The sequence below is a fragment of the Solea solea genome, chromosome 6 (assembly GCF_958295425.1).
Source record: "Solea solea chromosome 6, fSolSol10.1, whole genome shotgun sequence".
In the NCBI taxonomy this organism is placed as follows: domain Eukaryota; kingdom Metazoa; phylum Chordata; class Actinopteri; order Pleuronectiformes; family Soleidae; genus Solea; species Solea solea.
The window spans coordinates 18004107-18017215 of NC_081139.1; the positions used below are offsets into that span (position 1 = coordinate 18004107).

The 13109-nt window shown below is 39.9% G+C and overlaps 1 protein-coding gene and 1 non-coding gene across 3 annotated transcripts in view; one reads left to right on the plus strand and one right to left on the minus strand.

The window, feature by feature from the left end:
- The window catches only part of cntn4 (contactin 4), a 211960-nt gene that overhangs the window by 171544 nt on the left and 27307 nt on the right, over nucleotides 1–13109 (plus strand). The window contains exons 13-17 of one of the 2 annotated variants that reach the window (XM_058632553.1): nucleotides 2471–2646; nucleotides 5953–6073; nucleotides 6381–6539; nucleotides 7837–7986; nucleotides 10532–10602. In XM_058632553.1, the coding sequence (XP_058488536.1) occupies nucleotides 2471–2646; nucleotides 5953–6073; nucleotides 6381–6539; nucleotides 7837–7986; nucleotides 10532–10602 (677 nt within the window). The remainder of the gene's footprint in view (nucleotides 1–2470; nucleotides 2647–5952; nucleotides 6074–6380; nucleotides 6540–7836; nucleotides 7987–10531; nucleotides 10603–13109) is intronic. The other variant, XM_058632554.1, reaches the window with a different exon arrangement.
- trnaa-agc (transfer RNA alanine (anticodon AGC)) lies at nucleotides 12523–12595 on the minus strand. The gene has a single exon. It is a non-coding gene; the product is annotated as a tRNA-Ala (tRNA).

The window sequence follows — 13109 nt, forward strand, 5'->3', positions numbered from 1 at the left end:
CACCCAATAATAGAGAATGTAACCAGGTTAGTTTTACCCTTTTTTTTTCTTTTTGGAAAAAAGGATTGATTTTGATTACATTTTTGCGGGATGTATTTATGGTTATGTATTTATTTATTATGTTAGAGGAATTTATTGTCACTGAGAAACTGAGTGGATTTAATCCAAACATAATTTTGAGTTCATGCAAAACTATTGTGACTCTGTATCACAAAATCTGTCAGGGCAGATTCAAGGACAACAAAGTGGCTTTTTTTTTTTTTTTTAAATGACATTAACAGAATAAATCCTTACTTAACTTAACTTAACTTAACCTAACTTAACTTAAATCTAACAAAAGACTCTCCTCACAAGTCTATATCTTAACGTTTGTGCTGCTTCATTAGATAGTTAGATAGCCTTTTTCAGGTATAAACTGAACTGAAAAGCATAGATTTTCTCTATGAACTTGCAGGGGAGATTTTTACCAACTTTGTGTTATCACTGAGTGCTAGTGTTCAGTTCCCAGGCCGGTTCACAGAAACTGTGCCATGCTCACACACCCAGCCACACTTCAAAAATCTGAATTATCCCTTAAAACATAAACATTTAAGTTCCCCATGGCAGTACATTAGAAGGAGTACTTTGACCTACATTTGAAATTTGAAGGCAAAACAGTTTAGTTCACTGCACATTGGTTTGACATTTTTGATTCATTAATGGTCAGGTATTGATGTTCAACACTGACATATTAGGGTCTGTGGAGAAAGAGCGCTTTGCAAATGTCCTGCCTGGTAAGTAGAAACTGAAAACATGCCAATAAAGGTTTGACCTACCCCAGTAACACTCCCCGAGATGCCAACCGGGCTGTCTGAGCGCATTAGCACATGCTCCGTGTCGTTTCTGATTGACCCTCTCTGCTAAGAGAGTTGGTTACTATGCTCCTGTTTACAGTGGCAGTAGGTAACAGGGCTTCATACGAGATGGAAAGTAATCAAATTATGGTCAAGTGCCCAGCATGCGATTGTGTAACCAAGCTTGCTTGTACATATAATCTGTGACAAATGATGACAGAAGAGGGTAATAAGGGAGCGTGTTCCCACAGTCATTGTCACAGTGGATCCCTGGAGGCAGACGTAGTCCAGGCAGTAAACAAAGCGAGGACTGGAGCTCATGGAAAAGGAAAAATACACGAACACAAGTACAAAAGGAAATAAATGTTTATAGTGTGTTTCCGTCTTGCAGAGATTTGGGAGTAAATATTTTTGACAGTCAGTCTATGTACGTATTTCCTTGTAGATCCTTCCTGTCATTTCATGTTACCTACTTTCTCTCCCCATATATTTGGAGCGACTGTCTTATCATAAAAAAAGTCCTGCAAAAGAGACCTGATGCATTTTTTTTGTTTAAGTGAAGAGTGTTGGGTTTTTTTTTTTTTCCCTCATCCTTTAAATTTTTCAGGTTTTCCATTTCTTTCCCGCGCTTGTTCTACAAGGTGCAGCCGACCTTTGGAAGCTGCAGTGGCAGAGTAGACACAGACCCTTGAATACCTCCTGTGTGTTATTATGATGTTTTTTTACTGCTCCGCAATCACTAACCATTTAACCCCCAAGCAATAGAGGAGTGGGGCCTTTCAGATACACTCTCATTGTGGAAGCAACAAAAACCTATAGCCGCAGCAGCTGATAGCTGTCTGGTGTGATATCAGAGAAACGACTATATAAATCACATTAGGAGTGTATTTTGGTGAGAGAGAGAGAGAGTGAGAAAGACGGCCAGTGCAATGAAGCATCGAATTCACTCTGGATGAAGACTGCACTGCGGGCACTTTCTACATGAATGTATGCCTGTCCAGAAATCATTTGCCATGGTTAATTTAGTCTGTGTGCTCAGAGAGGAAACTTCAACCGAGTAATCACAGCACCCCCAAGAGGGAGCCAGGTGTTGTACACCCACAGAACAAAGCCTCTACCTCTCATTCCGCCTCCTCTCATGTCCTTCCACCCGTCTTTCCTCCACATGCTCACACACAAGTGCAGATAAGGGACGTGCTGCTTTATTCCCATGTGATGCTATTGTAATGTGCTGCAGGCTTGAAAAGTGCTCACTGCTGTTTACTGTTTTCCTGGCAGTGCATTTTGGGAATTATGCACCAATCGGGGGAATTGGAGTTCCAGGCTAAAGACAGAGCTGACAGTGTGACACATGAAGGCTTCTCAGGATGCAGGAGAGACACGTCTTTTAGTCCCCGCGGAGACAGGCTCAGGCCGAAACTAATACCAGTTATTGTAGCTGTGCACCCTAGTTTGCTGTGTGCTCTGTCCCGTATATCCTTCTATTAACGGAGTCTGACATATCCATAAGGATGATGGAAGGGCTCGGCTTTTTCTGCGGAGCCATTTCCTGTACTGAATTATAATGTCTGGGCAAAGAAAATGGGGGTAGCAGAGCACAGTGTGTTTGATCAAATGTGTGTGGATGTGCGTTTCAGAGCCGACCATCATCACCACCCTGCCGTCCACGCTGGACGTCTCTGTGGGGGAGAGCGTGGTCCTGCCCTGTCAGGTGAGCCACGACCCATCGCTGGAGCTCAAGTTCACCTGGTTCTTCAACGAGCAGCTCATCCACTTTGGCAGCCATGGTGGATTTTTTGAAAAAGTGGGAGGAGTAAGTGCATAATCCCTCATGGTTTCTGAGAATGTGTGAGAACTGCGCAGGTTTTAACACTGACAACTGCATGCATACGGACATTTGCACTATTGACGTTGAGCAACTTGCTGTAAAACTGTGAAGGCGTTTATCTGTATGTGAGAATGAAAAGTGAGCTTAGTTCAAACATAATAATACATTTGATACCTGACATGTTACCACTACATTACGCTCCCCCACAACAATATAGGCTGCCAATGTAATGCAGTATAATGACCAATATAGAATTTTCATCAATTCATATATGATATATATTTGTATATGTATATGTATATGTTTAAAACATATATGAACATACAGTATAGTCCTTATATATAAATAACTTAGGTCTAAGGTTCCCAGTAAATAAACTGGATGAGCATTAAAATAAAATACACTCCCTGATTTAGCATTAGTACAAAAACTCATTAAAGTGTGGCCTTTAAAGGTGACATCGAATGCTGGTATCGCACATATATGTTAGTTATGGAGGTCTACTTACATATATTAACTTGTTTTCATGGTTAAAAACCTCCCAGTCGCTGCAAACGAGCCGATCAAAATATCTCCTCACTGACGCTCTCGTCAGCCGCGCTGTTTCAGACCAAAATCACACCCCCAGAACGTGGACTGTGTTGTGATTGGCCAGCCAATGAGAGCTTTCACACTGTCCTGTGATTGGCCAGGTACCTGGAAGTGACGTAATTGGTAGGCCAGCTCTCAGATACACAGCTCCCCCTCTGGCACGGTGGATGCTCTGCATCTCAGCAGCTACAACGAGAGTAGATCTGCGGTTGAATGTACGCAACCGGATGTGCCCGGACTAGTGCCCGCACCAGGAGGCGCTACGGTGGTGAGAGGAGTGGTGAGGATTTCTGATGACATCATCAGCATAGGGAAGTGCCGATCCGCTTCGCAGAGCCCAGGAAAACAATACAACACTATTTTCTCAGCAGTGGCTGAACTGTTTGTTCTGAAACGTTAGGGTTTCATAAACGAGGTAATGACGCAGATACACACCCAACCGCAGCGTTAATTGGAGCTTCCGGTCTATGTCACCTTTAAAATTGCCATGATTCATTTCTCATCAGCCACACAAGATCATTGAAAGAAACTGTTGGATGCCTGTGAGCAACTTTTCTTTTTCTCAATGAAATATTACAATTGCAACAGCATGAGGAACATTACATGATTGTGCACTACAGTGGGTCCCTGTTCCAGAAGGCAACATCCTTTGTTTGGTGGTGCAAAATGGTCAAGGTTGAAAATACTTTGAAGCATTTATGCACTTATACAAACATACTTACAGTATGTACAGAGGCTATAAGTGCAATATAGAGTGTCTTATATCCTTTTTGTCAGCATAACCTAGGCAGTCTGATGATATTCTGTTTTTCATTTTCACCATTTTCAGCAAAAAGTACTCATAAGGTGTAAAATCTGATTGAATTTGTGAAATTTGGACGTACGTCACAGTTCAAAGTTCACATGGCTCGTTTTTATGAACAAAAAGAAAAGAAAAAAATGAATCATAACTTTGACTCAACAACACATATGTGTGACCGAAAACACACACCCCCAGGATGACCATATAAGGAGTTGTGTATTATTCCCACGGCAGTTTACCATGGGTGCACCTGCAGTACAGATCCATGCCGTGTTAGCACTAAGTGTTAAAGCATTAATGCAACACGTCTATGTCACACTGATCTAAAAATATCCTCATCACGACAGTTAAGCAGCCACAAACATAATAACAGTCATTCTTCTCAGTTTCTACACAACATCCTCCAACACCACATCAAGAATGTAGATACGACGATTAATTAATCACTCTGAGCTAACAAGGTTTTCCTCTGGGAAAACGGAGCAAATTTTACGCATTAGTTCTGAGATTTCTGCTACACCTCCTATTGATTTCCCTCCGAGTTCTCAGTCAGTACAGGTTGTTGTTGTTGTTGCGGAACGTGTTGTCATTCACAAACCCCTGAGGTGCTTTTCACATCAACATTCTTCAGATGACCTGTAATACACACTAAGTAATTAAAAAAAGCAAGGCTCATTCTTGTGTTTGCACTGTCGAACACTCATTTTTATTAGCGCCATTCTGCTTCTTCAAACTTTGATTTATTTTGCAGGCCCCTCCAGAGGTTTTTATTGAGTAAAGGTCAAGAGGTGACTCTGAAGATTCATTGATACGTCAGGATTATACTTCTTTCTTTAGCAGGGTCATAATAAATTCAGCCGCAGTGCAGAGGGAATGTGTGTATCCTGTGTAATATTTATGGCCAGAAAATTGCTGCCTGTGGTTTATTTTAAAATGAAATTTACATACTCACCCTGCAACCGGTCTCGGTCAGAATACTGTATACTGTAAGAAAAAAAAAAGGTTTGCATCTTACACCTCGGGTTGTCGTGATCCTAGAATTTCAAACCCGATGCCCGATACTTGAGAGCGAATTGCAAAATCTATACTGATACCACAGGCTTTTTTAAACTTTAAGTTGAATTGATTAATTGACCTACTTCATATGTACCCAACATGCACCTCAACATGAGATACCCAGGCTTGTTTTTTACTCAAGAGAAATTCAACAACAACTGCTGATGAGCAGAGTGAGAGGGGGGGACAAACACTGAGGTGTCCTTCCTGGGTTCTTTTTCTTTTACGATGTAGGTGTTTCTTGTACCGTAATTTACATTCTCATCCTCCAAATGAATTGCTGTACATCTACACTCACATTGATTAAGCTAGAAGCCACTCCACAGAATTCTTACTGCCACTGTGCCGCAGCTTTCCGCCAAGTCCAATTTATTACAAAACCTGCTGTGCTGTACTCTCACAGAATTATAATGTGGGAGTGGGAATTGCAATTATAGACAGGAATAAAAGGATTTTCCTTTTTTTTATTTTAAAGTACCTTACATTACGCTGTGAAACACCTCAACACGATAATCAAAATTAAACGCTTTCAGCAAGTACATTTGTGTACTTGTCTCTGAACTTTTAAGTGACAAAACAGAAACTGAGACATTTCTGTGTTGAAGAAAATGCTACACAGGGAAGTATAGATTTACTTCTTTTTTTATGAAACAAAAATACATATACAGGAAAGTAAGCATTCTGTTCAGCTCTTTTTATTCCCATGTGGCTGGAAAATCACTATTGTTCTTGAATTACAATAGCTGGAGGCTTAACCATGTTGCTTATGGAATTGTGTGTGTGTGTGTGTGTGTGTGTGTGTGTGTGTGTGTGTGTGTGACTGTGTGTGTGGTGAATGACAGCAGCATTCGGCAGGAGACATTATGATTCGAAATGTCCAGCTGAGGCATGCTGGGAAGTACACGTGTGCCGTGCAAACCAAGGTGGACAGTATTTCCATCGCTGTTGACCTGGTCGTCAGAGGTGAGTTCCATATTATAATGTTTCAGTTTAAAAATCAGCACATCTGAATATAGAAATATAATGCAAAAATATTTTTTTTTCTATTCTAACCTTAATGGAAATTTAATGTCTAATTAGACCAAATAGCTCCCATAGGTTTCACACTGAACTGTCTACATTAGCCGCAGGTGCTAAAACCATCTCCACCATATTTCCATGTCCTTCTGATTTACATACCCTCCACCTCCCGCCTCTTTCTTCTCGCTCCTCCACCTGTCTCTCTATCTCTCCCTCCCCTTTCCCTTTGCCTGGCTGTGCCATCTATCAGGTCCCCCGGGGCCTCCCACCAGCATCCATGTAGAAGAAATCAGCGATACCACAGCCTCTCTGTCCTGGAGGCCTGGTCCTGATAATCACAGTCCAATTACGGCATATACCATCCAGGCCAGGACACCATTTTCCCTCGGGTGGCAGGCTGTCACCACAGGTAAGCTCTCTTCAACCAGCCGTAGCCTCCTCCAATCACATGGAGGGGGCCACTCTACTTCTTCTTCTCCTTCTTCTTCTTCTGCCTCGCCTGTGAGAATATAGGAGAGGTCATTTTTACCCCAGCACCAAATGCTGTGCAATTGCGATAGTGTGACCACTGACCGCCATTTTATTGGACTCCTGGGATTCCTGAAACGTGGATCCCGTCCTGATGATTAATTTTGCCCGTAATTTGATAGTGTTGTTAAAATGATAGCATCTGTGTTATTTTTCCCCCCTCATCCTCTTTAATGTGGCCATTAGCATTTATGAATGATTGGTATAATGTGCTTTTTTTCAGGCACTGTATTCCCTGTTCTATTTATATTTTTTGTGAATTATGGACAGTTTGATGTGAGATAGTTTTCCTGGTCTCATTGATTTCCTATGTCAGGATCATATATTTGTAACAGGATGACAATGTGACCTTGTAGGTTTAATAGAACTCCTGCTTCAAAGAAAGAACTAATCTCTGTCTTTGATGAATTACTTGAAATTGTCTGTGTTTGCAAAACAGACATTTTATTTTCTATTTTATTAAAAGAAAAAAAAACAATAGATATCGCTGGTGTCTAGATATCGTGTTGCCCAGCAACATACCCATGCTTATTTGTCCAAATCAACAAATTCAGAGAGGGAGCATAGCAACACCATGCTGGTGAAGTAAGGTGGCTACAACAGGTTGAAGTATGGCTGAAAATGCTCAGAATCCCCCACAGAAATGTGAATTCTACTGCTTAAAAAACCTGGACAATTACTTCTTGTACACACACAAACGCTCCCTCCGTCAGGTCTAACAGCAATGCTTGATTATCAAAAGATATGCAGATACTGCAGTTTTAAAACACGAAAATTGTTTATGAAAACTTTGTTCTGTCATTTGTGACATCCTGAAAGGGGTGTCCAAATCCCCGCCCTTAAACACCTGAGTGGGGGAGATGATGAAAAGATAAAGATAAAAATGTAAGATACAGAAGTTTTTTATAAAAAAAAAAACATATAATTATTCTGTCGTTGTTTTTAAAGTTTTGTTGTTGTTGTCGTTTGAATTTTAATGTGCACTGTGTGTCCTTGTGAGGGTATACACCTGTGCCATGTAGCTGTGGTGGAATCTGAGTTTTCTTGTCAGCCTGGAGGACAGTCTGCCGCTGATTCACAGCCTACACACACACACACACACACACACACACACACACAGAGGTGGGGGGGGGGAGTTTTCTGCATACTGAAGGGGGCACTGTGTTTTTCTATGCCAGTTCCTGAGGTGGTGGGGGGCAACCGGCTGACAGCTACAGTAATAGACCTGAGCCCTTGGGTGGAGTATGAGTTTCGAGTTCTGGCAAGCAACACCGTTGGGACCGGCGAGCCCAGCAAGCCATCCAAACAAGCAAGGACGAAAGGAACCTGTATGTACTGCATGAGCAGAAACAAATCATTCCTTATGCTTTTTGCAAATTGTTATTCTGTTTATTTGTTCTTTCCTTTCAGGACAAGCATGATTTACAAATTGCCTTTTATTATTTTGTCAATAAATGAAGTTGTAGCCATTTTCAAGGAGTACACTCAAGTTGACAAGACTGATACCACTCTTTATGGTGCTTTTCAAGCACCAATGCAATACAAGAGACGAGCAAAGCAGTTGTTTCCAGTGTACTGAATCATTCGAATTTGTTCATTAAAAAGATTAGTTCAGTACTTCCTGCAGCATCCTGGAGCACAGACTCCATCTGCCACAGTCAATGAAATAAAATACGGCTGAACAGGTTATAATTCGGCTCAAGATCGCCAGCTTTCAGCAGTGCTATAGCTAAATACACCTCCTCTGTTAATTATTGAGATTTTAGACATTTCCCTGCTAAATGTTGGAGATTAACATGTTTTCAGGATTTTTTAAGTCTTGTTAACTTCAGTTCGGCATTGTTCAGTTTGATTCTTGTTTCAGACGTCTCGTACAACTGTACACGTACTGTACTGTCAAAACACATTTTGGTAGTTAGTTCATTTCGGTCAAAGGTATTCACAAACAAATGCATGTACATTTGTGTTGACACATATTCAGCACATTCTTATAAATTAAATAGCAGCATTGTGCACAAAAGAAGATGAAGGCTGAAGCACAAGCTTCTTTTGCCTACACTAGGTACTAATGTTACCAGCGTTATCAGTGTGTGATTTATAAAAAAAATAAACCTAATAATCAAAACAAGACAACACATTTATCACCAGACAAAGTATTACTCTATCTTATATAATAATGTATTAATATTTTTTTTTTTTTTGTTCAAATAGTGATGTACAAGTTCTAATCTAATATGTTCTTATGTTCAACAGAAACATTTACATTTTAACTGTAGGAAAAAGAGAATGAATTATTACCTGTAATAATAAACAGGAACAGGAACAGGAACCTGAACAAAACACCCACATCTGAGATGAGGGTAAGGTCAAAGAGCTCTTTGAAGCAAAATCGCGTGTGCTACAAATAAGAAGCGGTTGAAAGTCTTGTTGTTTTATTTGTGACTTTTTAAGCAGTAATTGGTGAACTCACAGACACATTTCCCTTCCTGTGACAACTTCAAAATTAATTCAAGCTGTGTCTCGTCAGTGAAATGATTTTAATGTGAGGAGGAACTAGGAACAGTAGTAGCTGAAACATTTTGTAATTTGGGACTGAAAATTGCAGCGATTCAATATTTAAATAGTGATTTACATATCTTATGTAATTGTTGACTGATCAGAGTAAGAGTGAAGTTTACTGTCTTAGTTTATCGTCAAGTTAATTTTATTGCTCGAGGTATGAAAGAGAGAGAGCGTATTGTTTGTTGTCCTCAGCCTCCCACTGCACTCCATGATAACCATCGGTTCGTTATGGAGAAGGTGGCTGGAATCCAGACGGTCACAATATACACTGTCCTTTGTCTTGTTTGTCTGTCCAGTCATTTTTCCACAAACCTCTTGTTATTTTATCAATCTTTGCCTCAGTGTTTCCTCCCAATTTAATGCCCTATTCCACACAATATATATCACTGACATAAACAACCATTTTCACAACACCAGAATTCATATTAATTATTTTTTTTTTTTTTTAAAACAGTTTGTCATTGAAGACTGCACTATTTACAGTGATTTATTCTACCCACCTCTATGCCTTTGTGGCATCAGCCACTGATTTTTGTGTGTCTGTGTGTGTCTAAAATCAATTTGTCCGTTCTAAAATCAGTCAAGCTGCTGTGTGCAATTGGCAACGCGAGTGCCTAAGATTCATTATGCCGCCTGTTGTTCATTTTTGGCGGCCATTTTGTTTTCCTTTGGGCCAGATTAATCAGGTCAGTGGGTTGGATCTGGCTCTGGGAACATATGTTAGAGCCATTTGCTAAATAGTTGTGAGTATAATTGTTGATTAATTTGATTTGCTGAGCATAAAAACCTCTGCTGCTACATTGCAGCTTTATGCTCAGACTATATCCAGCCTTGGCTTTGAATCGGTTGGCTTTCTCTGTGTGCTAGTAGGTTTTGGACATAGATTTGCTTTAGCATGCAGACATGAAAATTGGAGTAAAACAGCTGGCCTGGCTAACAGTCAGCTTCATATTTCTTGCAAAGACATTAGAGTGGTCTCAGTTTATCAGAAATCGTAACTCAAAGGCAGAAATTCCCAAAGGAATTAAAAAAGGACCATAATTACAGGTGCTATAATTATCTATCTATCTTTGAAAGGCAGCAGCTCACAGCCTTCACCGAGACAGGCTACATTCTCTCTTTGTGTCCTGATTTTTTTTTTGACATCTCTCAGCCAGTTTGCTGACATCTCACAGGATTTCTGGCTGCTGAGGTTCGGACATGTTGTCTCTGTCATTGGGGAGTAGCCACATGGCAAGCGATCACATGCTCTCTCAGTGTTGTATGTCAATTAAGCCAACGGAGCTAAGCCGATCTGTCTTCTCTCTCCAGCTCCGAAGGTCACACCGGCCAATGTGAGCGGAGGCGGTGGCAGTCGCTCCGAATTAGTCATCACATGGGAGGTAAGAGAGCTCACTCACGACTCCCTCACCCATTGAGGGAGGAAGACATCATTATTCTCCATGGATCCAGGCCCCTGTTTCATTAATAACAGCTGAACGGCCTAATGTATGGCATTTCATTTTTAAGAACAGAGAGGCAATAACTGCTGCTGTCACCCCGGGGGAGAGAAAAATGTTTTTGAGGTTTCAATAAGATAATTAAACTCAATGGCTCCTTCGAAGTCCTAGGTTGTTTTTTTTTAGTTCTTTCTTCTTGTTGTTCTTTCTTTCTTTTTTCTCTTTCTTTCCTTCTTTCTTTCTTTCTTTCTTTCTTTTCATTCCTGCATTATCTCTACAACTCTGCAGGTTTCTATTTATTCAGGCTGCTGCAAAATCATCAGTCCCTGCTGTGAGACATTCCCAGAGAATCACTGTTGATATTTCAATATGCAGGAGTTCAATTAAAGTCTAACTTCTGCCAAACAAAGGGGCTTTTTTTGTTCTGAGCCCTGAAAACTCCTCAGGCATTTTTCTTTTGTACATAAAAAGCGGGGGTAGAGTGTTACATTCTGATTATTATTTTTTTTGCTTTGGCATAAACCAAACGGTAAACTGTATGCAGATTAGGGCTGTCACTTTATCCAGAAACCAAGTTCAAATTAATATTATGTGACATGTTCTATTGAAGGTACCCGGATATTGCCCCCAATCACACACACGCACACAAATGTGACGAGATTCATTAATTAGTGCCTGCTGCTGCAAGGCATACTAGTGAGAGCCTAGAGTTCTCACTAGAATGCATTGCAGCGCAAGCATCTATTGTAATTGTACTTGGCCCTTATTCTGCTTGATATTATTCCTCTTCCTCCCGTTTTTACCGCGTAACTCCAAAATGAGAAAAAAATGTCAGTAAAGTATGTCGTCCAAAATCACCAAAAAAAGTCATAGTATCGATCCCGCTACCTCTCACATGGTAAGCGAGCACTCTACCATTTGAAGTAATCCCCCTGCTCCGTTGTGAATTTAAACGCAAATAAAAAGACCCGACATGAGACAGTCATCAACACAACGAAATTAAGTCATATTTTCTAAACTAAATACATTTTTGTGAAAACATGATAGTATAGTATGTCGTCCAAAATCACTCAAAAACAACATAGTATAGTATGTCGTCCAAAATCACTCAAGAACATCATAGTATAGTATGAAGTCCAAAATCACCAAAAAAAGTCATAATATAGTATGTCGTCCAAAATCCCTCAAAATAGTCATAGTATAGTATGTCGTCCAAAATGAGACCAAAATGTCATAGTATAGTATGTCGTCCAAAATGAGACAAAAATGTCATAGTATAGTATGTCGTCCAAAATCCCTCAAAGAAGTCATAGTATGTCGTCCTCAGAGTGAAGTGGCTGAACACAAGTGGAGGATGCGGGCATCGATCCCGCTACCTCTCACATGCTAAGCAAGCGCTCTACCATTTGAGCTAATCCCCCTTCTCCAGTGTGAATTTAAACGCAAATAAAAAGACCCGACATGAGACAGTCATCAACACAACGAAATTAAGTCATATTTTCTAAACTAAATACATTTTTGTGAAAACATGATAGTATAGTATGTCGTCCAAAATCACTCAAAAAAGTCATAGTATAGTATGTCGTCCAAAATCATTCAAAAAAGTCATAGTATAGTATGTCGTCCAAAATCACTCAAAAACATCATAGTATAGTATGTCATCCAAAATCACTCAAAAACATCATAGTATAGTATGTCGTCCAAAATCACTCAAAAACATCATAGTATAGTATGTCGTCCAAAATCACTCAAAAAAGTCATAGTATAGTATGTCGTCCAAAATGTCATAGTATAGTATGTCGTCTAAAATCCCTCAAAGAAGTCATAGTATGTCTTCCTAAGAGTGAAGTGGCTGAACACAAGTGGAGGATGCGGGCATCGATCCCGCTACCTCTCACATGCTAAGCGAGCGCTCTACCATTTGAGCTAATCCCCCTGCTCCAATGTGAAATTAAACGCAAATAAAAAGTCCCGACATGAGACAGTCATCAACACAACGAAATTAAGTCATATTTTCTAAACTAAATACATTTTTGTGAAAACATGATAGTATAGTATGTCGTCCAAAATCACTCAATAACATCTCTCAGTGTATGTCGTCCAAAATCACCAAAAAAAGTCATAGTATAGTATGTCGTCCAAAATCACCAAAAAAAGTCATAGTATAGTATGTCGTCCAAAATCACTCAAAAACAACATAGTATAGTATGTCGTCCAAAATCACTCAAGAACATCATAGTATAGTATGAAGTCCAAAATCACCAAAAAAAGTCATAATATAGTATGTCGTCCAAAATCCCTCAAAATAGTCATAGTATAGTATGTCGTCCAAAATGAGACCAAAATGTCATAGTATAGTATGTCGTCCAAAATGAGACAAAAATGTCATAGTATAGTATGTCGTCCAAAATCCCTCAAAGAAGTCATAGTATGTCGTCCTCAGAGTGAAG